We start from the raw sequence: 27,511 nt of genomic DNA, 5'->3' as shown, positions 1-27,511 counted from the left end.
TCAGGTTTTATAATTACAATAGATTCACTTTTATTATTACAAGTATTAAAAGATCCAAGTAGTTTAATAGACCGATAGTGTAAAAGAAAGATTAGGATCTGGAAAATTTACAGGGAAACAAAAATAAGAGCTCAGGATTGAAAATAAATGAAGAGTGAGCACTTGGAAATAAGGCTGTCAGCATTTTCTACTAGTATGGATGTTCCATGACGTATCTGGCAAGATACTTGATGGCTAGCATCGTTTCTTCACAGGTTGGCCGAATCTGGGATTCAGGGAGGACAAAGCCATATCTGCCTTTATCCCGGAGTTCGAAGGTAAAAGAATATTTGATTCCTTGGTCATAAGCCCAGTCATCAGAGCCCCCAGCAGCAGGATCTGCAATGTGCAAACAGCAGAAAAACAGAAAAACAAAAAAACAAAAAACTTAAAATCCAGGAAGAAAATTAAAAAAACAAAAAAACACACACCATCTTTCATTTGTAATTACAACTGTTTTACAGGGCAAAATATTCTAGAAAACTGGATTATAAAGGCTATGGGGGTGTTTTAAAAACTCAGGACAATCTTACCTTTACGCTTGATTATAGTGGGAATGACATGTTTCATACTCCAGGAAGTATGTAATTTATAATATAATATAAACTTCCCACTGTGCTTGTATGCTATAGTAGACTATAACATATGTAATTTGTTGACAAAATATATATAGTTTCTGGAAAAAGAGTATTTGTGTCCTGGGAAAATAAGGTAAGCTTCTTGATGACTGGTGATAGGCGAGAACTCCAAATCCCGAGGAAACAGGGCTGAATGATGAAATTGGAGCATCTTGAGGGCAGTGCTGTGCCTTTATATTGGTTTCCTCAGGGCCTAGCATATGGCCTGGCATAGGTTGGGCATTTATTCAGCTATTCATTCAATAACAGTTATGATGTTACTGCCACGTGGATTTTATCTTTATTCAGTCATTAGCTCATTTGTTCATTCATCCATTGATTAATTCATTAATTCATTCTTTGATCTGTTTATTCCGTCAACAGTTGTACAGCCCTCACTGGGCAGCAGGCCACGGGCTGTACTCTGGAGGTGCCAGGATAGAGGCAAGATGTGACTTCTGCCCTCCGAGGTTTATGGTATAATGGAAAAAGAACCTTCATTGAATTAGTCTGAATAAAACATGCAAGAAATTCACAATATATGACTAAGTGGGCTATTTCTGTTGGAACCCTGTAAGAAAACAGTATGCCCCATATGATTCAGAGCAGTTGAAAAAAGTCCAAGAGTACAGAGAACTGTATTCAACATAAAACCTAAAAGAAAACAACAACCCAGGATTGGAGCTTCTCCAGCTGCACAGGAGGCCCTGTGATGACAGGACTGGCCCTTTTCCCTTGTATTTTTAGTCCTTTCAGATCTGGGGCAAAAAGAAATCATGCACAGGCAAAGGAAAATAGAAGTAGAAGTGGAAAGTGGGGCCTGCAGGATGTACCTTCCCAGTGACACTCAAACTCTGTAGCATCTAAGTGAAATCTGAACTCTGGGGTCCAGCCCCTACCGAACCCTCTTGCTGTGTGTCTCTTGACATTTGCTCTAACACACCGAGTGACTGGTCAGAGGGGCTCACATCTATCCCTGGAAAGTGGCTTGAGCCCGAATTAGCCCTCACACCTGCAGTCTGTTTAGTCAGGGAAACACTCCTTCTTATGCTTGTCATCAGCAGTTGTCTTTCCAGGTAAAGCTTCTCAGTCATTCTCCTGGGCAGTCATCCCTGATACCATGGGATGGGCTATTTGGTCCTAGGTGGTGCTCCTTCTTTGCTCATCCTCTGTCCTAGCACTTAGCATCCCTATATTTAGTTTTCCTGCTTCCCTACTGTGGGTTCTCAGAAGACTGTGCTGGTCCCCCCCCCCCTTCCCTTTCTCCTTCTCTCTTGCCTTCTCTCCATCCTTCCTTTCTTCTCTAGCACCTAGTGTGGGCCTGGCACATAGTAGTGGGAGCTCAATGGATGTTTATAGAGAGCAAATGTTTTTATGGGTTGAAAGGGATATTTTTTCCGAACAGAAAACTGACGACACGTTGTATAAAAAATTCACTGTCAGGCAAAAGCCACATGCTTCAGATGATCTAAGGAAAGTCTCTGGGAACCATTTGTCGCCCTTTTAGGCATGCGGTCTCTTTGCACAGTTCTGAAGCCAAGACTCACAGATTGTTGTAGCTCCTGGGCCATATGTGTACTTGGTGCCATACAGTGTGGCAAGTTCTTTTACGGTAGCTTTAGCCAGGGCATTCTGCAAAAGAACCAGCAGTTAGTCAGTAAATAAGTGAAAGCACACACTGACAAACAAACAAGTATCTGTACATTATTTTTAAGACATTGAAGAGACACAAGACACAGTTTGGGTTCGTTTTCTACTTACTCAGGGACCATTCTGAGTTTTTAGCTGACCTAGTCACGTGATCCAAGTCATTCTTGGGTGAGGATGTCTTACCTCATGCCCTCTCCAGGCACTCACTCTGAGCTTCCCTCTGTTCCACACAGAACGTGTTGTGTTGTGGCAACACCATTTGCTGGCCTCTGAGTTCTCAGTGATTTTTTTCTGTCTTTTATCTCCATGTCTTCAGGGTCCAGGCCAAGGCTTACCACTTAGTGGTTGTCCAGGAACTAATTGTTGGAACTCTGAGGACAATTAGCACTCTTGCCCTCTTATTTAAGAATTAGGTCCTTACATTTATTTCAAATCATTGTTGCAGTAACCGGCAATAAGTTCTATTTTAGTCGGAGGACAATCTTTTACTTTCTTTTCTTTTTCATTTACATAGAACTTAGTGTGTCTTTTCCCCCAGGTATTCTTATTTAGACTTGTTAAACTTTTTTTTTTTAAACCTTAGTTCAGACTAGAGAAATGAAGCTACAGTAATCTGTAACTGTCCCAGATATCACATTCATTGATACAGTAAAATGTCACTGTGTATGAAGAATTAGACTATGTCTGAGGATTAGTGTGGCAAATCTGTATTGTCTCTGGTGCTTGTACAAAGAGAAAAGCTGGAGACAAGGAGGTCTTTGTGGTTGTGCAAAGAGGTTGTCTACCTAATGCAGGCAAACAAACAAATCAAATACGTACAAAGTAACCCCAAACAAAACAAAACAAAACAAAAACTACCTGGAAATGTGGTAGGTTATAAAGTCAAGATAAAATAGTATTATATGAGCTGGGGTATGAGTATTAAAAACTACACATATGAACGATTGGATATTCAATATAGTGTTTGCTGCCAGCATAGAGATTCTTAGGAATTGGCAGTTCCAGGGATGAGGGTGGTTCTGGCTTTGAAGATTTTTAGACTGAAGAATTAGACAACATCTATTTCAAAACGAAGAACATTCGAATTCCAGAATTTAAAAAAGTGGCAAGTATTAACGTGTGTGTGTGTGTGTGTGTGTGTGTGTGTGTGTGTTTTAGAAGCAGCATCGTTCTCTTCAAGGATCCACTGCTTTTCTGTTCCCCTGCACCCAACTACTCAAGGGCAAGGGCTCTATACCCCCAATCCTCCCTAACTCCCTAACATCCACTGACATACTGCATATTTAAATGAATCACTTGAAAAGGAAGGCCTGACTTGGCTGTCTTGGGAATAGATTTGAGAATCTGATTGTTTACTACAGAATTAGCCATAATTCATTCTGGTTATGAAACTAGCCATATTTCATACTTTGGCATCATGATTATGTCTCGTACATATGCTTGGAAAGCTGTGAGGTTGGTGATGAAATCAAAATACTCCGGGTATTGCAAAGTAGGAACTTCCCTTTGTCCTTGTTCTAATATCAAAACCAGTTTAGTGGTATCTTATGTCAAATTGACCAGGGCATGGCTATAAAACTTGAAGGTTCCAGCTCCTAAATTGCTAATGCTTTATCAACCAAGTGGTAAATTGGAAAATTTAAAAAGAATTATAAAATAGAATAATTCTATTTTTTTAGATTTTCTGGTTTGGTCCACTGAAATGGGGTAATCAGTTTCTTGGAACTAATTTATTGTTCTCAGAGTTTGGGGACAGTGACTTGAAACTTGTAGGGTTTCACTTCACTTTTTTTCCCCACCTGGTAAACGAATATATGCTTTCTCTTACTGCATGGAATCTTTCACTGTTGTGGTCTAAATGTGTAGCCCTGTTGTTTGAATCTTATTCTGACCAACATACTAGAGCCAGGTCTCGTCTCTACCCTCTAGTACAGGGCCTACTGCAGACTGAAATGAGAATAATCTATTCACAACTGCATAATGCTCAGAATAGATTTGAAACCATCTTTTACAGATGTGAAACATGGTGAGGTACTAATTATTTTTGGTAAGTAAATTGTATATTTTCTCCTCTTCTGTAATTTCATTAACTTGCATTCATCTGAGGATATCTGTAGTTATTTTTCTATAACGCAGAACCTTGGATCCTAAAGAACTCTTATTCCTTCCCTACTTACCTTTCTTAGGCTTTTCATCTGTTCTGGGTTTTTTTTCCCTGTCTTTAAGCCTTGAATTATTACTTTTAGCTAGAGATACAATTCTAATAAGTTCTGAGGGTCTCAGGTTCAGCATTATGACTATGATTAACAGTACCGTATTGTACTTGAAGGTTGCTATGAGAATAGAGCTTTAATGTTCTCACCATAACAACAAAGCAACAAAATAGCAACAGCAACAAAATGATAATTATGTGAAGTAAAGGATGTATTAGCTAATGTGGTGTCCATTTCCCAATGTATATGTATCAAATCAACACACTGTACCCCTTAAACCAATACAATGTTATATGTCAATTATATCTCAATAAAGCTGGAGAAATAAAGAAGTGTGATTCTTCGGGATTAGTTACAAACATGAACAGTTATGAAGACTAGAGGAGATTTAAGACAAGAAGGTCACTGTCATTATCTATTAAACTCCTGAGTGCCTGTTGACCTTCAAGTCTCTTAATAAGGTTATTGGTATGACATAATATTTGAGTTATCTGACAAAACCGAAGGGGCCTACTTGTGATCTGTTCTCTCTTTTGACTTATCAACTTACCATTGTAGTCATAACTACCATTAGGGCCATACAAAAATGTGCAGTTTGCCTTTCCTCAAAGTGATAATAACCAAGTGCTTTCTAAGACTTCGTTAGCATCTTCTGGAAGCGGTTGTTCTGCCTTTGTTGCAGACCCCAATATCTCAGATTGATGTTAGTTTAAAAAGGATGTTAATTTGTTCCTGCCACTGGTGCACATTGCAGGAACCTTTAGTTTGTGTCAGCCTTTGCTCTCCTTGTCCTCAGTTGCTCTAACCTCTTGATACCTACTCATCACTCATCTTCTGAGTGTCACCTCATCACCACATCTCTCAGTGGCTTTCTCACCTTCTGTTGAAGTCCGGCCTCCTTTTGGGCATAGAGTGCAAGCTAGGCCCTCCCTCCTCTCCCAGTCTGCACCCCTTGCTGTGCATTCCTCTTCCTTCCGAGCTAGGTTTCCCTGAGCTACTTCTTACCCGTGCCTGCCTCTTCTTACCCCCATCACATTGGGTATCCTTCTCCCTTTGTTGAGGTTCTCTTCTCATCTTTGTTGATTTGGAGAATTACTGTTGTCCTTCCAGATTCAGTTTTAGTGTCACCTTCTCTGTCAAGTTGCCCCTGACTCTCTTAGAGAGCATTGGTTCACCCCTCTTTTGTGAAAGCTCATACCACTATCAGAGTTCCTGTCACTCTATTCTATAATGAATTGTTTTTTTGCATCTATTTGCCCCACCCCTCAGGCAAGCCCCCCTGTGGAAAGGGATTCTTGGCTATTTACTTTGTATCTGCAGCAGATTGTATAGCATCTAGCACATGGTTGGTTGATTGAGTCTTATCCTAGGACTTTGGGGTGTTACAGATGGGCCTGATTTGGGTGGGTGTGCAGGATGCTGAGCTCTGTAAAGGCTGGGACATGTGTGAGTGGAGATTGGGGATGTTTGTGGGGAGGGTGGTGTACCATGTAGTGATAGTTGATGGGTTGCCACAATTACACGATACGTCTGCTGTGCATTTTACTTACTTCCAGTAATTAAAAAAAAATGAAGTCTGTGGACCCTTTCTCTCAGCCTCTCCAAAGCTAAGAGACAAAAAAAAAAAACCCAGAACAGACATTAATTGACCAAAATATCATATTTTAAATTCCAATGATCTTAACAAAAATCCCTGGAATCAGTGTGGGTCTTTTCTTTTGAAGAGTTCAAATACTTTCACAAATGTTACTCATTTATCTTTCCAACACTATCTGTCCACATTTCATCAGCATAGAATTTTCTAGCAAAATGGAATGCCACGTGGGGCAGCACGCTCAGTGGGAATGTTCCAACCAAGCTGGGTGACTGACCCCAGCCAGGAATGGTAAAAGAGAGATAATTCCTGCATTCGCTAAAATGTTAGAGTGGTAACTCCTTTCCCTTGTACATTTCTGTAAAAAGGGACTAAGACAGCTGACGAAAGACCCGCAGAAGCAATAGCACATCAGAAAGCATGATCCACATCTTGAAACTCCAATTAAAGACTCTTTCTATACAACCTGTTATTTGAGGGACATCTTACATCCTTGCTCAATGGGTTCAAAATAAGAACTAACATTTACATAAAACCTTAGACTTTACAAAGAGCTCTTGATAAGAGCTAGATATTTTTATCCCCATTTTACAGATAAAAGAACTGAAACTCAGAGAGGATAAAAGAACTTTCCCAAGGGCATGCAGCCCCATAAGTGGCTGACTTGAGCTAGGTTCTTCTTGCTTTAAATCCTGTGCTCTTTTTCACTTCTCCTTGTGGCCTTCGAATACTTCAAAAGAAGTGTTGCTGGAGCTGGTTTTACCAATTGTAAAGAACAGAAGGAAGCTAAATATAAATCAGCCTCAGAGAAAACTTTGCTTTCAGTCAAGGCCAAACATGGCCAGCCTTTATTAATCCTTAGATATGAGTTTCCTACCATGTCTTATGCATGTTCTCTTTTGTCACCTGTTTTCTTAAAAAGAGGCCTTGGTCATAGAGCAAAAGACAGAGAGAATCTAAAGTGTCACATCTAACTCAAAGCCCAAGAGACAAAAGACCAACTAGTGTAATGTTTCTCAGGCTCTGAGCTCCAGGGGGCTGGTAAGATGAATAAGGCGAGGGTGTTCTTTTCCACTGACCTGCGTTCCCAGATAACATGTGATCAGGAAGCCCCTGTCTCATGGCTGTGCCCATGGTCTTCACTGCAAGCCAGAGTCATGGGAGGCGGGGGGCTGCCTCTTCGGGTCTTCCGCTGGTCCATTATTCCAGTACAAGGAAACAAAAGTTCCAAACTGACTATGGGGTATAAGCCAATTCGAAGGAAATTTTCTCCAGAACTTTGTTTCTAACTGGAAGTTCTGAGTTTAATTATTCCTCTGGGTGAATACATGTGATAATGGAAGCATCAAAATGATCTTTAACTGCCGTTTCCTTCCTTCTGTTCTGTGATAATGGGTAACTTACACCAAGGGACCAATGAGGAATTTAACTTTTATAATTTTAATGCAAGAGGAGAAGCCTGCAAGGCCCACAGGCAGGCACTGAGGAGAAGGCCTTTGGGACTTGAAAAGACAAACATGTTTCTGAGAAAAACAGGAGGGTAAACAAGTGCAGGCTCTGGTTGCGAAGCCCGAGATTAGAGAAAGGCAAGGAGTTAGGGGAAAGGCTTGGCTTGGGAGAGCTGGGCCTGCCCGTCTTGGCAGAGCTCACGGGGAGAGTGGGAATGCTTGCACTGATGTAAAGCAGTTTTTTCTTTGGCTGATCTACATACATACTTTTCAGCTCTTTAAAATCAAGGAAAATGTGAAGGGTGAGTCAGCTGAAGTTGCAAAGTCTAGAGTATTTGTGTGTGTGTGTGTGTGTGTGTGTGTGTGTGTGTGTGTAGGTGGTACTTCTTCCAAATAAATATTAAAAAATAAATGCTGTATAATGAGAATGTACTGTATCTTTTGCACTTCAGATTTGCAGAACACTATAAACTATTTGTGAGGAGGGTGAAAGCCAGGGGCCTTGAGCCAGGAATGTGACTTTGTTCTTATCTTAGTTTTAAAGCAGGGTTTCTCAACCTCAGCACTCTTGACATGTGGGCTGGATAATTCTTTGTTGTGGGGGCTGTCCTGTGCATTGTAGAATGTTTATCTGCATCCTCTGGCCTCTACCCACGAGATGCCTATAGCACTCCTACAGTTATGACAACCAAAAAATGCCTCTCCAACATTGCCAAATGTCTCCTAGGGGGTCGGCCACGGGGGGGGGGGGGGGCAAAACTAGTTTACAGGAAAGTCAGATAAAAGACATAATTATGGTAAACACGAGTGTATTTTAGAGACAAAATTGAAAAGGAGGACAACCATTTTGAAGGTTCTCTGAATGCCTATCTTCTTTGCTGATGATAGTATAAGTGTCTCTTAAACACTGCTGCTAGGTCAATGCTGCTGAAATATCACTTTACTAGCCAGGTTGCCAGATTTAGCAAAAAATACAGAATGCCCCATTAAATTTAAATTTCAGATAAAGAGTGAATACTTCTTCAGTATAAGTCTGCAATATTTGGAAGATATGTACACTAAAAATTGTTATTTCTCTGAAATTCAAATCTAACTGGGAGTCCTGTATTTCAGCTGGCAATCATATTTACCAGGTTACAGGCTCTAGGGCCTGCTATGACACAGGACTCATTGTGACATTTAAGTCCCTCCAAAATCTCCTTACTTCACTCCCGCTCTTCCTCCACAAGAACACTTGAAACAGGCTGATCCTTCTCCTTCCCTCTCCATTTTTCAGTGTCCTTCTTGCACATTTGTTGGCTCTTCTGTCTGCCTAAAATGCTCTCTTCAGCCCTCTGTCACCCAAACCCTGCCCATCCTTCAAGGCCCAGAATAAATTGTTTCTCCTTTCTATAACTTTCATTGAATAGCTTTATCACATATTACCATTTTCCTGCCCTGCATTCCTACTACTGTGCTTAGTTTGAAACTCCACATTCTGTACTTCTCTTGTATGGTTTCTGATATCTGAGTCTTAACATTTCAATAAGATCTGACGTTTCTGATAGCAAAAACCATGGTTTACGCTGAGCACTTGATAGGTACTCAGTGAAATTTTTGGTAATTACCTGATGAGCCATGTACTGACCAGGCCTCTGTAGGAGAACTTTAATAGGCCAAGAAGTCACTTAAAGTGTATAGTGATAAAACAACAACCAGTTTCTCTAATTAAATAAATTCTGCGGTTGTCATCTAATTTTTTTTTTTTTTTTTTTGTATTATAAGTGAAATTTAAAAGTTCTGAGAAAATACCTGAAGTGAATATTTTGTGTCTCAGGTCCTGGTCTGCCTTAGCTGCTGGTGGCCTGCCTGACAGTGGGACTATATCCTTGTCATTTTTGTTATTAGGCAGGGACGTGGGGACAGCTGTGATTGGGTATGCACATGGGCCTGCAATTATCCACCTTCTAATCACAGCATTTCTTCCCTCTGATTTTTATGTTTATCTCTAATCATGGTCTTGCTTTGTGCTCACATGCTTGGGTGGAGCAGTGGATTTCTATCTTGGTAGCTCATTAGCTAAAACTTTAATTAAGAGGTAGTGAAGTGCCATTGGACTAGAAGGTGTTAGGCTTTAGGAATGGATTCTTCTCTTTCGGTCAAGTTTAATAATTTTTCAGAAAGACTGTCATCTTTCTCCTGGTTAGAGAGTATATGCCCCTGAAAGTATGGGCTAGAGTCATAAAGACTGGGCCCTGAGGTTAGGCATCTCAGCTGACCAGTGTAAATTCTTAGCAGTATCCAGGCACAGAGGTAATAATGTGTTTGTGGGAAGAAAGGCAATTTGATGAATGTTCTGCAAAATGGCTACATGGGCTACCCAATGTGTGGGTGTCTCTGGAAATTGGGGCAGTCTAGGAAGTCCTTCAGGATCCAATAGCTCTAGGCCCAAGGCTGTCTCTACTACTGGTGTTGGCTTAGCAAAACCTTCATTATTGCAGCTGGTAAATGAGAAAGCAGAACCAGAGAAATTTCAAGATTTCCAGCTGTAAAGTTCCATGCTTCTAATGTAGAAACGTGGTGTGAGAGGTATGTCCTGGCACCTTTGTGTGGTGCATATCAGTTTCCAGTTTGGTCAGTCTAGGGAACAGGTCAAGATACTTAGTTGACCAGTTATTATTCTGGGTTCCTGCTTTTGGACTTAGAAATGGTATTATGATAATAATAATAATTATTATTAATAGTGCCACATAGGCCCTTTTGGGGGGGGGGGGAGATGGACCAAAGATTTGGAGTTTCTTCCCTGCTCAGTAAATGCAAAGATACAGTTTTGAAAACCTTTTCAATTAATTCTCCTAGTTTTTATTTACTCTGACAATAAAGAGGTCATACGATCCAGCATTTCATTACCTTTTAGAATTTTGGAAATGTAATTATATTCTTTTTGTGGGCCTTAAAACTTCCTTTGATGATAGTGATAGCTTCATATTGAATAAGTCAACACCGAGGAACTGGATAGTGTATGAAGCCATTGGAAACTCACAGTGCACTTTGTATTCTTTCTTTAAATAATGTAGTATGTGTAAAAGCAGTTAGCAAACTGGAAAGCATTATACATGTAAGATATTTTTATGATTCTTCATATTTTTTACTGATCTGTAGACATATTTTTTGGTAGCTTTCTTTGTAATTCATGCTATTACTTCTCTTGTTCTTTTACTTCATTGGTCTTGTGCATTCTCTGAAGGTTGTCTCATGATATGAATAATTGTCAGGCAATCACATGTAACATCTTTCAGAAATGAAGCCACATACATTTTTATCATGACTCAGATATCAAAGATTGCCGTGTGTCCTAAATTTGCGCTGAGAATTCTAATATAGGTGCAGGATAATTTCCTTCAGTTTACAGTCTTATTCTCCTTGAAGCATTTTTTTTTTTTTTTGCTACAAATATAATCTTGTAAGTTTTATAAATGTAAAGATAAATAAGAATCATATCCATATCTGTGCACTCAATTCTGTGTAAGACAAAGTCCACTTTAAGAAATTCTAAGTTATTTATAATGTGGTATGCCAAGAATTCATCTTGTTAATCTTTTCCTACCTTTAGTTTTCTATAGCGGGATCACATTTTTTTCTAGCTGAGAATTAATTTAAAAGCACTAGATTTGGATGGAACATTTACTGTACCCAGATCAAGACTTCTACTTTTTGTTCTTAATATCCTCATTACAAATAAAAACTGTGAAAAAGCCAACATTTTTCTTTATGAGAGACTCAGATTCTTTTTTGGCTATGTGTATTTACTCATTAACACTACAGTTATGAGTTGCTCTAGCAGAATGTACTTAAGAAGTTAGTGAATTGGAATTATGCAAAATAAGAAAATGATGGAAAGGATCTCTAGTTATTCAAAAGATTTAAGTTATTTTGGGGTGCTGGATTAAATTCAGATTCCCAATGAATCAAATAATCAAATTAACATTCACTTTAGATTTTACTAGTGACGCTTAAGTATTTCTTTTAAGACGCTAGGCAAAAGCTTAATCATAGAAAAAAATGATTGGAAATTAAAGTAACTTTTAAATCAATTACTGTGATATAAGTACAATTAAATTTGCAGTTCAGCCACCTATCTTGCCATGCTCAGAAAGGGTAAGAAGTAGCATATACTTTTTCTTGAATTTATTGGTTTTGTGAATATAAAAGTAAACATCCAACATAAGATTATTTTATGGTTTGTATTTTTTGTATTATGGTTTGTATTTTTGTATCCAGATTATGAATATTTTACTGGATATAATTCTGTTTATTCCAATTCTTTGTTAATTAGAATTAACTTATTCCCCAATAAGAAAAAGTATTGATGATTTGTGAAGCAGCTCATTTCCAAAGAACACTTTAAAATTTTTCTGTTAGCATTAGTCTTTTAGAATTTGGGTTTAAAACTGGATATATTAAGCAAACTGGATATATTGATTATTGTTACACTTAATATGGCTTTGTCTTTTTCTTTTCTGATGTGGCACAGTTTAAGCATATTCACATGAATAAAGCAAACAACATAGCCCCACCTTCTTTCCTCAGGGACTGAAATCTGGGATTGAAATGAGGATCTGACCACACCCATCTCTGGGATAGCAGGACTGTGAGTGCCCACTGGGAACACTTAACAGATGGAGCATAATTGGAAAATTGAAATAGTTAATGGTTCCAGCTAATGATGTTTTCCTTTGTTTTTTTGGCTGTGGACAGGGAAAATGGGAAGCTTTTTGAAAAATAGATTTTTTTTTTTAATGAAAAGGACCTAGTTTTCTAAGAGCCTGAGTTATTTTCCCGTTTTGCTCTTCACAAAATATTTATAGTATTACATACTTTATTTGGTCTCTGAAAGACTGAAAGTACAAAACAACAGTTTCCAGTTGTTAAAGTCACTGGCTCTTCAAATTTATGCATTTAGGTAAGCCAAATATCTATGTCATTGTCTAAGTGGGAACCCCCCCCCCCTTTATTTTTTGGCATAACTCAAATGCTTTAAATCTTACACTTGTTCTTAAGGTCATTGGTCCCAACTTATGGCAACCAGATGTTTCATAAACTAGAAAATATTGTTTGAAGGATTCAAACCTGCTGACTTTAAAAAATTATGCATTGATATGTGATATTTGTTAATGTGAATGTTATAAAATTCTTATATTATTTGACGTTTCATGTGGTTATATCATGATTTTCTAACAAGATTGCGTTTTTTTGTGTCATAGACACTTAAATATTTTTTTGCATTATTTCCTGTATCTAGGAAGTACCCATTCATACTATTCATTCATTGATTGCTTTACTACTGTGTCTCATGTAATCAAACAGTGGAATAAGCAATTTTAAGATCTTATCACTTAACCCAGTATCAACCAAATATGCCAAATTCCTAATGACATCTGCCATGCTCTGCCTATGTCAGATCCAGTTCAAGGCAACTTGACAGAATTGACTTTCTGTTTGTGTGTGAGATGAAGCAACCTTGTTGATTATCCCAGATGCATCTGAAATCATCATGTAGTTAGTATTGTGGTGAAGCAGGAGTAAGTGTAGCTATTGTCATTTTGACAATTAGTGACTAAACTGGTTTAAATGTTGGGAACTGTTTCCCCCCATTAAAATCATATCTCTTTTAGCCAATTTATCAGCCAATTCCAGATTCCTTATAAATCTGTACTAAGTTTTTTCTTTGCTTCTACTGCCAAAAATTAATGGAACTTTTAGAAATTGTTTTTATAATTTTTTTTCTCAGGAATAGGATTTAAAAATTTTCAACAGTGAAATACCATATTTACTACCACAACTACTTACCAACTCAGCATTGTTCTCTGTGAGTTTATAATCATAGGAGTAAGGATAGAGCATCATTTGGGAGTATGAGTGGATTGTCACATATGCTTTGATGGAAGAGAGGTTGCTGCGGATGAAATTAGCCAGGGCCTTGGTCTCTCTTTCGGACTCTGCAGCGGGTCCACAGTAAGTGTCATCACAGGGCTTTCGAGAGGCTCCGACTTCTACAAAAACATATGTCATTAATGGAATGGCCACCTACTAAAGTTCTTACAAAGCATGTTTCAAACTTCCAATTTAGAGAGTTAAAAATAAGCTGTTTTTGGGGCTCCTGGGTGGCTCAGTTGGTTGAGTGCCTGACTCTCGATTTTGGCCCAGGTCATGATCTCGTTGTTTCAGTTTGTGAGATCAAGCCCCACATTGGGCTCAGCGCTGACAATGTGAAGCCTGCTTGGGATTCTCTCTCCTCTCTCTCTCTGTCCCTCCCCCTGCTCACCCTCTTTCTCAAAATAAATAAATAAACTTGAAAAGAAAAGCTGTTTTTATAGGCGCCCTCGTGATCATGTAGGTATATAAGGCATGCACATACATTTAGTCATGAGATTAGGGTCTTATGTTTTTAAGCTAATGGGGTAAAAAGTTGCATGTGAAATTATCAGTGTGTCTTTGTGTAGTATTATACAATGAAATCTCAATATAGTGCAAGAAAATTAATAAGGGAGAAACTAACATCCATGAGAAATTTTCTTATTACTTGTAATCATTTTCTGAGAGTTGAATCACAAAATTGTAATTATATCACATTTTAATTTAAATAATTATTTAACGACTGTCTCCTCTAGATGATACATTTCAAAGTAGTAGAATTCTGTCTGGATTACTCAGTCTTGTGTTTCCAGCATCTAGCACAGCTGGGAACACTATACAGCACACACTATATTTTTTTGAGTGAATAAATAAACTGTGCTTTCAGAAAGCTAGAATTCTAAAATGTAAACCTTGACATTTTTTCTTATTTTAGACACTGTTTTGTTTTCCTATGTTGTTTGTCCTCCCAGGCTTTTCAACAGATGCATGGCAAAATGGTCAGCTAGATACTTACTGCACCAACCAGCATCAAAATTTCTGTTGGGGTCTGTGCCAATGCAGGTGGTTCCAATCTGGGTGGAGCGAGTCTTTCTCCACATTCGGTTCTGAAAGTGGATTGTGTGGTTAGGTCAAGTATAATAGAAAGTGGGTTGGTTTTAATTTCATCAGCCCCTCTCAGTATTGGTTCATATACCTTGGTCCAGGTGTAGATATAGCCATCAATATTGACCACAGGCAAGACATAAAAGTCTAACATGTTGAGAAGTTCTGTCATGTGGGTCTCATGTCCATAGGTGCGAATAGCCTGTGTATGAATTAGGAAGAGAATTTCATGGAAAAATGGAATGTGTGAAATTTACATAGACTGTATGAATATTGACTTTGGTAATAATATCTACCTATTGAGGTAGCTATTTAATATTTAAAAAGCAGCAAAATTTTACCCATAGTTTTGATTAAAATAGTTTTTAATTCTTCTCTGTTTCCAGGACATTCTATTACATCCATATATATAACTCGAATAATTATTTATTTAACTTTTCACTTTAACGTTTATTTATTTTTGGGACAGAGAGAGACAGAGCATGAACGGGGGAGGGGCAGAGAGAGAGAGGGAGACACAGAATCGGAAACAGGCTCCAGGCTCTGAGCCATCAGCCCAGAGCCTGACGCGGGGCTTGAACTCACGCACCGCGAGATCGTGACCTGGCTGAAGTCAGACGCTTAACCGACTGCGCCACCCAGGCGCCCCTTAACTTTTCACTTTAAAGATGAGCAAAGATTTAATAAAACTAGACTATTAAAAACATATTCATTTTCTAATAGTAACTGCAGTAAATTTTTTTCAAAGTGAGTAGGATATGAAGTTAAGACCTGTTTTTAGTAAGTAAGGAATGTCTATGGGTGGCTATGGGTGTTTCTGCTATCATCTAGAAATTTATTTAAGTTTTGTGAAACCTCCTGTAGATAGTCTCACTAGAGAGAATGTCCAATAAGGAAGAGGAATGAAGAAGCCCCCCTTTATGAAGTGAGCTCACACTGGTAGATTTTGGGTGGCTCTCACCAAAGCCTGCATAAAGATGAAAGTCTCCTTCTTACTCCTCTGTATTGAGAAGGGAACCCTGTTAAGGGACTGGCTACCCCTGCTAAGTAATGTGGACATTCCTCTATGAATGAAGGACCTCATACTCATTTATTATGTTCTTTTAGTCATAGTTCCTCAGCCCCAGTATCATGTTAAACTTCAATTCAACTCTTCCCTAGGCTTTTTTGAGTAGACTTTAAAATAGTTAAGGCTTCTATGTATTAATAGTTTTAATATACTTTTTATGACTCTACACATGTATATTCATTATAAAAACACATGATAAAATATGTGATGTTTAGTTTGGAGGAGCTACAGAACCGTGTTCTTTTTAGTGGTCTAATCTTAGAGATAACCAAAGTAATAATAAAAGTTTTTCCCTTCCAGAGGGCAGATGGCGAGATACCCATTGAAGTTAAATGGTGATAATTGGATACATAACATGTCTAGAAACCAAGACCATGACAAATATATACACAAGTGTTTCACACAAAAGACCGTATATTGTATATAATAATATTCTTAATTTTAAAAGTACTTCAATATTTTAAACTTTTAATTCTGAAATAATTTTAGACTTAGAGAAGAGTTGCTAATGCAAAGGGTTCCCGTATGCCCTTTACTCAGCTTCTCCTAATGTTATCATCTAACTCAATCATGGTACAGCGATCAAAGTGAAGGAATTAACATTGACACAGTAATATAAGTTAAACCATAGGTTTCATTTAGAGTTAGCCAGTTTTTGCACTATTATTTTCTGCTCTAGGATCCAATATACAATCCCACACTATGCTGGTTGTCATGTTTCCTTTGTCTCCTCTTCTCTGTGAGAGTTCCTCAGTCTTTGTTTTTTATGACTTTGACACTGTTGAAGAGTACTAGTCTGGTTACTTTGCAGAAGCCCCCTCAATTTGGATTTGTCTCAATTTTTCTTTATGATTAGAGGAAGGTTATGCATTTTTAGGAAGAATACCATAAAGACATTGTGTCTTTTCCGTACATAATACCCAGTGGTACATGATACTGATTTTGTCTTATGCTGATGATGTTACCAGTGATGTTAACCTTGATCACTATTTGGTTAAATAGTTTCTGCTGTTTCTCTACTGTAAACTTTGTCTTTGTAATTTAATACATATTTTTGGGGAGATACTTTGAAACTGCAAATGTCCTATTTGTCTTTAAACTTTTACTCACTAATTTTTGCATCCATACGTAGATTTTCATGAAATGATTATTACTGTGGTGTTCTAATGGTAATTTTCTCTTTTGTCCATCCTTTGTATATCCATTAGTTATAATTCTTCTTTAAGAAAGATTGTTCCTTCTTTCCCTTTTATATATTTATTGAATAATTTGTTTATATCAATATGGACTCATGGATATTTAAAAAATTTCAGTTAAAGGGATTTCACATATATCTTATTACAATTACAAGGAGTGAAAAACAGTATCATTTAGAGTAGGGACCACTATTCATTGTTGTTGTTGTTTTTTTGTGAAGTATACGACAGTTATTGTCCAAAAGATAATGATGAAGCTAGTGGTTTATCCACATTTACTTTTAAATGACCTCTCCATTATACTACCAGTTAGTCTCTCCACCAAAGGTGGGTGAGAAAGTTCTGATGAGTCCAATTTAAATAAATCAAATTTGATAACTGTTTTAAAATCTTACAGGGGTTCCTGGGTGGCTGAGTCAGTTAAATGTCCGACTTTGGCTTAGATCATGATCTCACGGTTCGTTCGTGATTTGGAGCCCCGCATTGGGCTCTGTGCTGACAGTGCAGAGCCTGCTTGGGATTCTTTCTCTCTCCCTCTCTTCTCTCTGCCCTTCCTCTGTGCACTCTCTCTCAAAATAAATAAAGTTAAAAAAGTTTAAAAAAGCTTAAAATTTTACCTTATAAGTGTTCCCTAAAATTGGGAACTTGTAATTATGATTTTTTTTTTCTGTGTTACTACTCTTATTATAGCCTGGTTATAAGAAATTGAAGTTTTTTGTTAAATAAAAAAAAAAACACTTTCTACTTCCCTCCGCCCAAAATCATTCTATATACTGACCTCTCTCACAAACCATTGGCAGAATGCAGGGGAAATCCACTCTCTGGCATGGAAACCACAGTCCATGAAAATGGCAGGCTTATGTGGTCTAGCTTTGCCAACCTATTGCAAGCAAAGAAAAAGGGAAACGGTGATTCATCACATTCAGGGGTTAACATTCACTACCCGTCTGGGCTTTGGATTCAACAGGTGAAACTTGACAGCAGCAAGAGATATATCCTGTGATTAAATTAAAACACAATACTAGCACAGTATGTTCTTGCCTCTAGACACTCACAGTGTTTGAACTGAAGGCTTACATGGCTGTTTATTATTTTTATTAAGCTTGACAAGCTCATATTTTTCAGAAGATGCTGATTACACTGCTTAATTGTACTCACATGGAGGTTATTTTCAGCTGCTATTATTAGGTGACATGACCAAGACAACTGGATGAGTAATTAGAAGTAATCATGATTGTTGCTAATCTTGTAAGAATTTTCTTTTCTCTCCCACTTACTCCTTGTCTTTTTATTTTCTTCATTAGAATTACATGACAAAAATGGCATTAGAGGACGACAGAAACAAATTGTTGCTACGCTTTGTAATGTTGCCTGATAGACGTGAAGTTTATGAACCTCTTTAGCAAATGGATTTGCAAACAACATCTGGGAGAGAAGAATTTCATCAAGGTAGGTGATCATTTACATTGCTTACAGGAATGTGGTTAAATTTATAGGACTTCTCTTATTTTATTGCATTTTCCTTTCGAATAAATCAAAATAATGATTTAAAAATCCACATATGATAAAAGAAGCTAGGGAATCTGTTTGATTCCCTGGGGCATATAGACAGGGAAAGAGTTATAACAATGCTGGGATGAGCATGTCTGTGTAACAGATGTTAATGTGTTAGAACTCGTTGATTTAAAGCCCTCAGACATGGCAAGGTCATGGTTAAAAATGATTACCTTGAGGAGATACATAGTGCGTCCTTCAAATGTGGTTCCGATGGCTCTGCGAGAGATGAGGCCTGGATTCTCAGTGGCGACTTGTTGAGTCCAAGCCTCTATCTACCAATGCAACCATTTGTGGATTAATGTGCCATTCTTAGTTCAGTTCTCAAAACAATGTCTGTCAAAATCATGTGCACATCATACCGTTTCCCATTTGTTGTACTTCTCATAACTGTGTCCAGTGGCACGGACCTGGCTGTCAAACTGGCCTTCTAACACAGATCTCAGGTTGCTTATCAATACCCTGCAATAAACCAAAGGGGAGGCTCCTGTGAACATACGAGTATTTCCCAGTGAACATGTGCAAAAACTTAGAGTCACTGTGTTAGTAAATGGTGCAGTACATTCTCCACGGAGTCGCATGTGTCCTCTGATCATTCCTGATGCCCTTCAACAGAGCTGCTCATCACAAAGAGTGAACATATCGTTGGAGAGTGCAGGTAAGGCAGGCTCTTTTCTCAGGCCAAACTTGAGATATTTACATTTCCTTGGACTCTAAACTCAGAAAATGGTTTCCCCTGGTACCTGGGGCATTCTGGATCAGGGCCTTGGGCAGCCACACCAAAGTATGCATTTGAGCCCTATCTATGGTCTTTCTTCCCCAGGACTTCCCTGGTTTTAGCACTAAAAGTCACATGTCCCAGGAACCAGTCAGTCCCAGGTGAACTGAGACAGTTGGTCACTTGAGGGCCTTTCTCTAGGTTTTGAGAAAAATGTCTTGATGGGTGGAAATTCAGAAATATTAATAAACTAAAAATTTATTATTAGGCAAAAAAATTCTGGGGTTAAAGAACTAGTTTCTGCTTGCCTATTTTTGGTTGGTTTAAAGTAATCAAAGAATGGCTCTGTAGCAAAGTATTATGAAAATTGGTGACAGACCTTTGAGGCCTGCTTATTTCCATAAATGATTGTTCAGGTGAAAGTTCCTATTATAAAAGGCAGGCTGGAAGGTGTGGATTATGTGTGCCTTCATTTTTCTTTGCTACTTACTGTTGAATGTAAAAAGTATGTTCTGAAAGGACAAAATTTTATGAGCATTAATGTCCTTGATCACAGCACTGTGAATATTATGGACAGAAGCTAGTTTGCAGAAACTTGTATCATCCACAGTGAAGCCTTGAAATGTTTTTATCTGACATGCAGAGAATTGCAGCCACATATCAGAAGTCTACTTCTCCTGTGGCTGCTCCAAGGGCTTTCTGATGAAGTATGTCAGGGACATCCTCTGAACCTCCCTCCTCGTCTCTTCTTCGTTTGGTTAACTTGGGAACAAACTTGTGTCTGTTTATGGAAAATGCAATAAATTAATACTAAATAATATTTGCTCCCTAGCAAGAGGCAAATACTGTCATTTAAAATGTTTTCAAATGTTTATTTGTATATTTATTTTTGAGAGAGAGAGAGTGTGAATGGAGGAGGGACAGAGAGAGAGACACAGAATCCTAAGCAGGCTCCAGGCTCTGAGCTGTCAGCACAGAGCCCAAGCCAGGCTCAAACTCACAAACCTGAACCAAAGTCAGATGCTTAAGGCCTGAGCCACCCAGGTGCCCCCAGGCAAATACTATCTTAAGGTCTTAACTGTCTTAAGGTGGTATTGAAAAGAAAAGGGAAAAGGAGCAGACTTAAAAATTTAGCTTGCAGAAAGAAAGTTTCTCTTTGAGCAGCCCTCAGTACTTTGTTAGTATACTCATTTTTACGGCTGCTGTAAATTACCACAAATGTAGTATGGTATAAAACAACATGAATTTATTATTTTACAGTGCTGTAAGTTAGAAGTCCAACACCGGTCTCAATGGGCTAAAATCAAGGTGTCAACAAATCAAGGTGCTTCTTTCTAGAAGTTGTATGGGAGAATCTGATTCCTTGCCCCTTCCAGCTCCTAGAGGCTGCCCACATTCCTTGGCTCTTTGCCCTTGTCTTTGAACTTTGAAGCCAGCAACAGCAGCTCAAGTCCTCTGCATGTCACATCACTCTGACCTCCTCTTCTGCCTCCCTTTAACACTTGTAAGGACCTTGTGATCATGTTGGGCCTATCTGGACAATCTAGGATAATCTACCTATTTTAAGTTTAGCTGTTTAGCAACTTTAACGGCATCTACAACTCTAACTCCTCTTGCCATGTAATGTGACATATTCAGGTCTTCTGGGGATTAAGATGTAGACATTTTCGGGGTGGGGGGGCCATCATTTTGCCTGCTACAGTTAAGAATAATGTTTATAGTATGTTCTATAATTATATTCAACACCCAAATTGGATTGTTAAGGGATAGGGCAGAAGTAGGAAGAATCCAGAATTAGGAATCAAAAGGTCAGGGGTCATAGTTCTGACTAACTTGTAAGTTGACTTCAGAAAAATTATTTAATATCTGGGCCTAATTTCATAATTTTGAGAAGGGGACATTTGATTAGCCGGTATTAATGTCCTTTTCAGTTGTAAAATGCAGTGACTGGACTCATAGGCCTTGGTCATAGATGTCTTTCAAGGTTTATGAAAAAAAAAAAAAATTAAGCTAAAAGTGCCAGTTACCACCTTCATAACTCCAGGAAAACACTTAAAGTGGATAGTTTAGGAAAGTGATTTTCAAATATAATATTTATAAAAACCAAAAACAAACAAAACCAGAGCAAAGCAAGCAAAACAAAAACTTGAAAACAAAAAATAAAATGGCCAAAACCTTTAAGAAAACATCTATATTCCATTCTAAGATCATCCATTGAAAGGAACACATCCTGTGTAACAAAGATGAACTTCTCTGACTGAATGGCAAAGCTAAAACTCCACGAGGAAACCGTAAACGGCATCTACTTTCACTGTAACAAGGTTTTTCATCGTCAGTGAGTGAGTACAATATCATCTAGGTCACATGGCTTGTTAGTGGGTGCCCAGAGAAAAGAAATCATCACTGAAATGCTCCCAGGCATTCCACAGCCTCAAGACCTTCAAGAGACAATTGTGTCTAAGACCTTAACTGTGGCCAGCTCTGATCTATCAGCAACTAGCTCTGAATAGAGGGACAAGAGACCTTCCCCTGCTTATGGCTATCCTTTCTCTGTACCTAATCCAAAAATTCACATTATTTAGAAGACTTAGTGACTATGTATGGATTAGTGTTTTGTTTGGTAGTTAGATGAGACATTCTGGTAGAGTTATTACTATGTTAACTGTTAAACGTTTTCATCAATATTAAGGACAAAGGAGCATTAAAAAACTGTTAAATTTAAGATGACACCCAAGAGTAAAAGTACCCTCTAGTAAGTTGCAAAAGAGCATCAGAATGAGGTTAATGTGGTGCTGACTTTTGCCTGAAGGCAAGGGATTGACCTGAAATGATCCTATCCAGCCTTGTGATTATTTGATTTTATTAGATTTAGGACAAAGCACTACTTTAGCTGTATTACAAATATTATTACCAAATAATGAGCTTCTATTCTAGGAGATTAAAATAATGCCTCTTAATGTAATAGGGACTACATTACAGCTCCAAAATACAGGGGCATGTACACTATTTTATACTTTTCTATGTTCCTTTTATAGTGCCACCCAACTTCTTCTATACAAACATGCAAGCAAATTAGATTACAGGGACTCCCAACAAAACAAGGAACGGAATGTCTGAGAAGGAGAGACACGACTAACTTTTTTCCCCTTATAGATTCTTGAAAAAGGAGTATTTGGTTAGTTCCCATACTACATGCCCATTGCTCTTGAAGAACACTGTTAAGTACCCATTGCTATCCAAGGACGTTCCTGTCTTAATCTGAAATACGCAGAAAAATAGCAGTATAGGTAGGTAGTAACAATCAGTTTCTTCCTAGGTTGGATAGGGGAAAGACAACCATCCTGCAGTTTGTAGGAAGGTATTCTGTGAAGGGCTGCCCACCAAAAGGTCTGTCAGCCTGGCTTCAGAACAAAAAGTTGGAGATTTGCACCATCTAATTCCTGGTTTTTCTGTACCTAAGTGTACAGCATAGGCATAAAAATAGTGATTTTTCTTGGTGTACACATTGTGAATTTTTTCCCATGGCAACTCAGAAACTGATTAAAGCTGCCAAAGTGATAGGAGTCTTGGTGAAGAGGGTTTGGAACCATGGAAAAAATCTGCAAAGCTTTTTTGTTGGAAGTTGTGCAGTAGCTGGTTCCTGTCGCATGTAAACACAGCTACAAATTCTTGCCGACAGGAAACTGTCTAAACACAAATTAGTTACCATATGAGGTAATAATGGGATGCACAGGGACTGCTTGCAGCCCCAGCAAGGATATTGCTGGTGTGCTTCTCCAGGATTTCTAGGGACTTATTATTATTTAATATTTAGACAATTATATGCTACAAATGTGCTAAGCAGCAAACAGAAACAAAAATTAACAAGAGCTTAGCTCTTGGGAATATCCTGTGTTCTAGATGAGACAACATTTACATCCAGTTCCCAAAAAGTTTACCCACTAAAAAAGGATTGAGCTTTCTGTCTGATAAAAGGAATGCGATTAGAAGCCATTTTACTGCTTTGGGATATAGGTAGAATTAGGACATGATTCAGGTAGCTAGGGTTAGCTTATGGTCTCTGTTTTTCTTAAGGAATTATAAAGAATCTGTCACTTAAAAAATATTACTGAGGACTACTAAAGGTTAGGATTTTTGACGTTCTTCCTAGTGTAATAAGAAGAGCAAAAAGTCACAAACATGAATCTTAATCAAATTTTGTAACTTAACTGTGTTATATCTTTTTTTTTTTTGAAGAGTCAATTCTTAAGGTCACATTTTGACACTTCCCTCAGGCAGAAGCAGATAGCTAAGCTATATGAGCCATGATAATGGGGTTAAGCAAAACAGTTTCTGTTGACCTTTAAACAATGTATCATCTCCCTCTTTGTACAATAGTAAACCATAGCAACCGTCACAGCAATAGTAGTATCAGTTGCAACTTATTTGTGTATTGTTTTGTTCATCTTCACAGATTTTTGAGAGAGGCATAATATCTTCACATTATGGATTAGGAAACTGAAATTCACAAACATGAAGCGCATTATCTAAGGTCACAACCAGGAAGGTACAGACCCAGGATTTGGATCTGGTCTGTGTTTTACTGGAACACTTGCTTGTTGTGTTAGGCCGCACCACTTCTGATGACATACAGACCTCATAGGTAACAATTCTTACGTCTTCACTAGCATAAATACTATTCTATATTTTTAAGATGTCAAAACAAGAGAAGATTTTTTGTGAAATTCTTTAAGGTATATTTACCCAAAATATAATGAGGACTTGAGCTTGTGGTAGGCTGCTCTTGGATAAACATTTGAATGTTCAGGACTGGAGCTTGACAAACTCCCTGTTTGCTTCTCACTGACCCACTCCCTGGAGGAATAACTGTTTGGGATAAAAGTCCTCATTTCTTTCTTCCCTCTAGTGCAAATGCCTTCGGGTCAGAGTCTCTCCCAGTTATAAGGTTACATATAGGTTATATAATCTGTTCTCTGCCTAGAGTATGATTTTTTCTTTTCTTTGGCTAACGCTGGCTCATCTTTAAGTTCTCAGCTGAAGCCTCATTTCCTCCAGTGGCCTTCCCTGACCCTAGAGTTGGTCATTTCCCCCCTATATATCCAGCTCTTTTCTCTTCTTGACAGCTGTTACACAATTTTGCAATTCTTTGTTTAAAGTCTGTTTTCCTCTGAAGGGAGGAGGGCCATATCTGTCCTTTTTTGGACTTGGTATATATAGGCATTTACTATCTATTTGTTGTATTGACAGTGGACAACTGCTTCTACTTAGGAAGACATTCTCATCTGGAGAGGCTTAGATGGACCAGTGTGGTATTTGGAGACAGGAGATAGGGTCATCAGCTTAGCCAACTCTGTATTAGGCCTTTGAGGAATCACTTTTCTTTCTTTTAGTCCTTATCTTCACGACTTCTACCGTTATAGATAGTGGTGGGGCCTTGAGGTTGCACAGAAGAACCATTCAGTCTGACCCTAGTCTGGTCCTTAATCTTAAAGGAGCATGAGGAGGAAAAAAAAAAAAAAACCTGGAGATATCACAATTCCAGATTTTAAGATATATTACAAAACAGTAGTAATTAAAACAGTATGGCACTGGCATAAAAATAGACACATAGCTTAATGGGTTAGAACAGAAAACCTAGAAATAAACCCACAATTACATGGCCAATTAATCTCTGACAAAAGAGGAATGAATATACAATGGGAAAAAGACAGTGTCTTCAACAAATAATGTTTGGGAAACTGGGGAGCTGCATGCAAAAGAATGAAACTGGACCACTTTCTTTGACCATACACAAAAATGAACTCAAAATGGATTAAAGATGTAATGTGAGACCTGAATCCATAAAAATCCTTAAAGTGAGTACGGGCCGTAATCTCTCTGATACCGGCCATAGCAGCATTTTTCTAGATGTCTCCTGAGGCAAGGGAGATAAAAGCAAAAATAAACTATTGGGACTATATCAAAATTCTTTCTGCACAATGAGGGAAATAATCAACAAAAGTAAAATACAACATATGGAGTGGGAGAAGATACCTGAAAATGACATATTCGATAAAGGGTTATTATCCAAAGTATATAAAGGACTGGTACAAATCAATACCCTGAAATGAATAATGCAATTAAAAGATGGGCAGAAGACATGAAGAGACATTTCTCCAAAGAAGACATCCAGATGGACAAAAGACACATGAAAAGATGCTCAATGGCACCCATATCAGGGAAGTGCACATCAAAACTACAATGAGATATCACCTCACACCTGTCAGAATGGCTAAAATAAAAAAAAAAAAAAAACACAAGAAACAAGTGCTCACAGAGCATGTGGAGAAAAAGGAACCCTTTGCATTGTTGGTGGGAATGCAAATTGGTGCAGCCATTGTGGAAAACAGTATAGAGTTTTCTCAAAGAGTTAAAAATAGGACTACCCTATGATCCAGGAATCACACTACTGGCTCTTTACCCTTCAAACACAAAAACACTAATTCAAATGGATACATGCACCTCTTTTTTTTTTTTTTTTCTATTGCAGCATTATTTACAATATCCAAATTATAGAAGCAGCCTAAGTGTCCATACACTTCGATATAATGGATAAAGAAGGTGTGGTGTATGTATACAATGGAATATTGTTCAGTCATAAAAAAGAATGAAATCTTGCCACTTGCAACAACATGGACAGAGCTAGAGAGTATAATGCTAAGTGAAATAAGTCAGTCAGAAAAAGACAAATACTATATGATCTCACTCATATCTGGAATTTAAGAAACAAAACAAACGAGCAAAGAAAAGAGAGAGACAAACCAAGAAACAGATTCTTTTTTAAAAAATTTGTTAATGTTTATTTATTTTTGAGAGACAGAGACAGAGCACGAGCAAGGAAAGGGCAGAGAGACAGGAAGACACAGAACCCAAAGCAGGCTCCAGGCTCTGAGCTGTCAGCGCAGAGCCTGATGTGGGGCTTGAACCCATGGACCATGAGATCATGGCCTGAGCCAAAGTCAGTTGCTTATCCAAATGAGCCACCCAGGTGACCCAAGAAACAGACTCTTAAAGAGAAAAAAAACCGATGGTTACCAGAGGGGATATGGGTGGGGGAATGGGGAAGAAAGAGGATGGGGATTAAGAAGTACACTTTTCATGGTGAAGAAATTTAAAATGATAATAAAATGGGAATAATTGGTTAACTTGAAATAAGTATTTATTGAGTCCAGTGTGCGTACACAAAAAGTCAGGAGCATGAGAGTCCTAATTCATAAGGACTTCTCACTTGGAAAGAAGGCTTGGTGTAATTTAGGTCTAAAACTGTCTAGCTGATTGATAATAGAGTGTTCATGATTTGACCTGTAGTCTGTGTATCATTTGTAAACCAGTAGCAGGTCAGGTATCTTGCTGAATTGGAGTTCAAAAGTGAAAGCCATTTTTATTAGAACAGTAACTAAAAAAAAATCTACTGGGCTTAAAGTCTTAAGATTTGGGATGTAGGGCCAGTTTTGCCATGATCTATTTTTTGGAGCCCTAGGGAAGCCTGTTCTTGGTCTTAGTTTTGCCTTCCCAGGGTTATTCACAGGCTAGGATGAGAACATACATGGGAGAGAATTTTAATAGTTATAAAACATAAACTTACTCATATTGTAGTTCATGTTGCTTCAGAAAATCTTCCACAGTAAAAATATCTTCTGCTTTAACACGGAAGTCAACTGTACTGTGAGGTTTAATCTGTGTGACAGAATCTGGTTTCCAGAAGTCAATCTGAATAAAGAGTAAGATATATTGTATTTGACACCTATAATTCAATGAGTGAATTATCATCAAGCACGCTAGTACTCTTCTCCATTGAGTTATTTTTAAATTCAAATCATCCATGAAATCTCTTAAAAACATTTCCTTTGAGTGAACAAGTTGGAACCAAAAGTTAGATCTTAATAACAATGTTTACACATACATACATGGCCTTAACTGATTATCATCAAGCATGAAGAACATGTAATTGTTTCCCATAATGCTAGTTAGTTGCAATATTTTCTATAATGGTCCTTTTCTATTTATTGATTTTCTGGAGCAGTTGCTTATTGAGATAGTGGTGTTTGTGGTAATGGATACATGTGCTGGAATGAATGATGATGAATTAACTAGAACCACAAAATTTAATAGAACGAGATTGAGCTTTCCTTTTTACTTTTGAATTGATGTATTTTGTTCATTTGTACTTGGAACTCAGCACTGTTCTTGCCACTGTAATGTGCTGCCTGAAACTAGGAATATATTAGTGAGCGAATCAAACATAGCTTCTGTCTTTACCGGGAAGGTTTTAGAGACATTTATGCACAAAAATAACAGGATGACATATTTGAGAATTCTAATGTTTTCCCTTTTGGATGTATGGTTTCAAATCTCCTTTTTTTTTTCCCCATGGA

General features: G+C 38.0%; 1 protein-coding gene across 2 annotated transcripts in view; it reads right to left on the bottom strand.

Moving 5' to 3' along the window:
• CPB1 (carboxypeptidase B1) overlaps positions 1 to 27,511 on the bottom strand; it is a 33,502-nt gene continuing 5,991 nt past the window's right edge. Inside the window, exons 3-12 of one of the 2 annotated variants that reach the window (XR_003971811.1) lie at positions 26,722 to 26,846; positions 18,742 to 18,841; positions 18,553 to 18,654; positions 17,604 to 17,705; positions 14,652 to 14,762; positions 14,472 to 14,562; positions 13,391 to 13,593; positions 2,204 to 2,288; positions 573 to 1,114; positions 339 to 378 (exon numbers count right to left, since the gene is read on the bottom strand). Coding sequence is in view for 1 of the 2 variants with exons in the window: in XM_030329860.1 (XP_030185720.1) it covers positions 191 to 378; positions 2,204 to 2,288; positions 13,391 to 13,593; positions 14,472 to 14,562; positions 14,652 to 14,762; positions 17,604 to 17,705; positions 18,553 to 18,654; positions 18,742 to 18,841; positions 26,722 to 26,846 (1,107 nt within the window). In the remaining variant the exon portion in view is untranslated. Of the gene's footprint in view, positions 379 to 572; positions 1,115 to 2,203; positions 2,289 to 13,390; positions 13,594 to 14,471; positions 14,563 to 14,651; positions 14,763 to 17,603; positions 17,706 to 18,552; positions 18,655 to 18,741; positions 18,842 to 26,721; positions 26,847 to 27,511 lie in introns of both variants that reach the window. The other variant, XM_030329860.1, reaches the window with a different exon arrangement.

The sequence above is a fragment of the Lynx canadensis genome, chromosome C2 (genome assembly GCF_007474595.2).
Source record: "Lynx canadensis isolate LIC74 chromosome C2, mLynCan4.pri.v2, whole genome shotgun sequence".
NCBI lineage: Eukaryota > Metazoa > Chordata > Mammalia > Carnivora > Felidae > Lynx > Lynx canadensis.
Note: the sequence above shows the minus strand (reverse complement) of the source record. Positions and strands in the feature narration are given on the sequence as shown.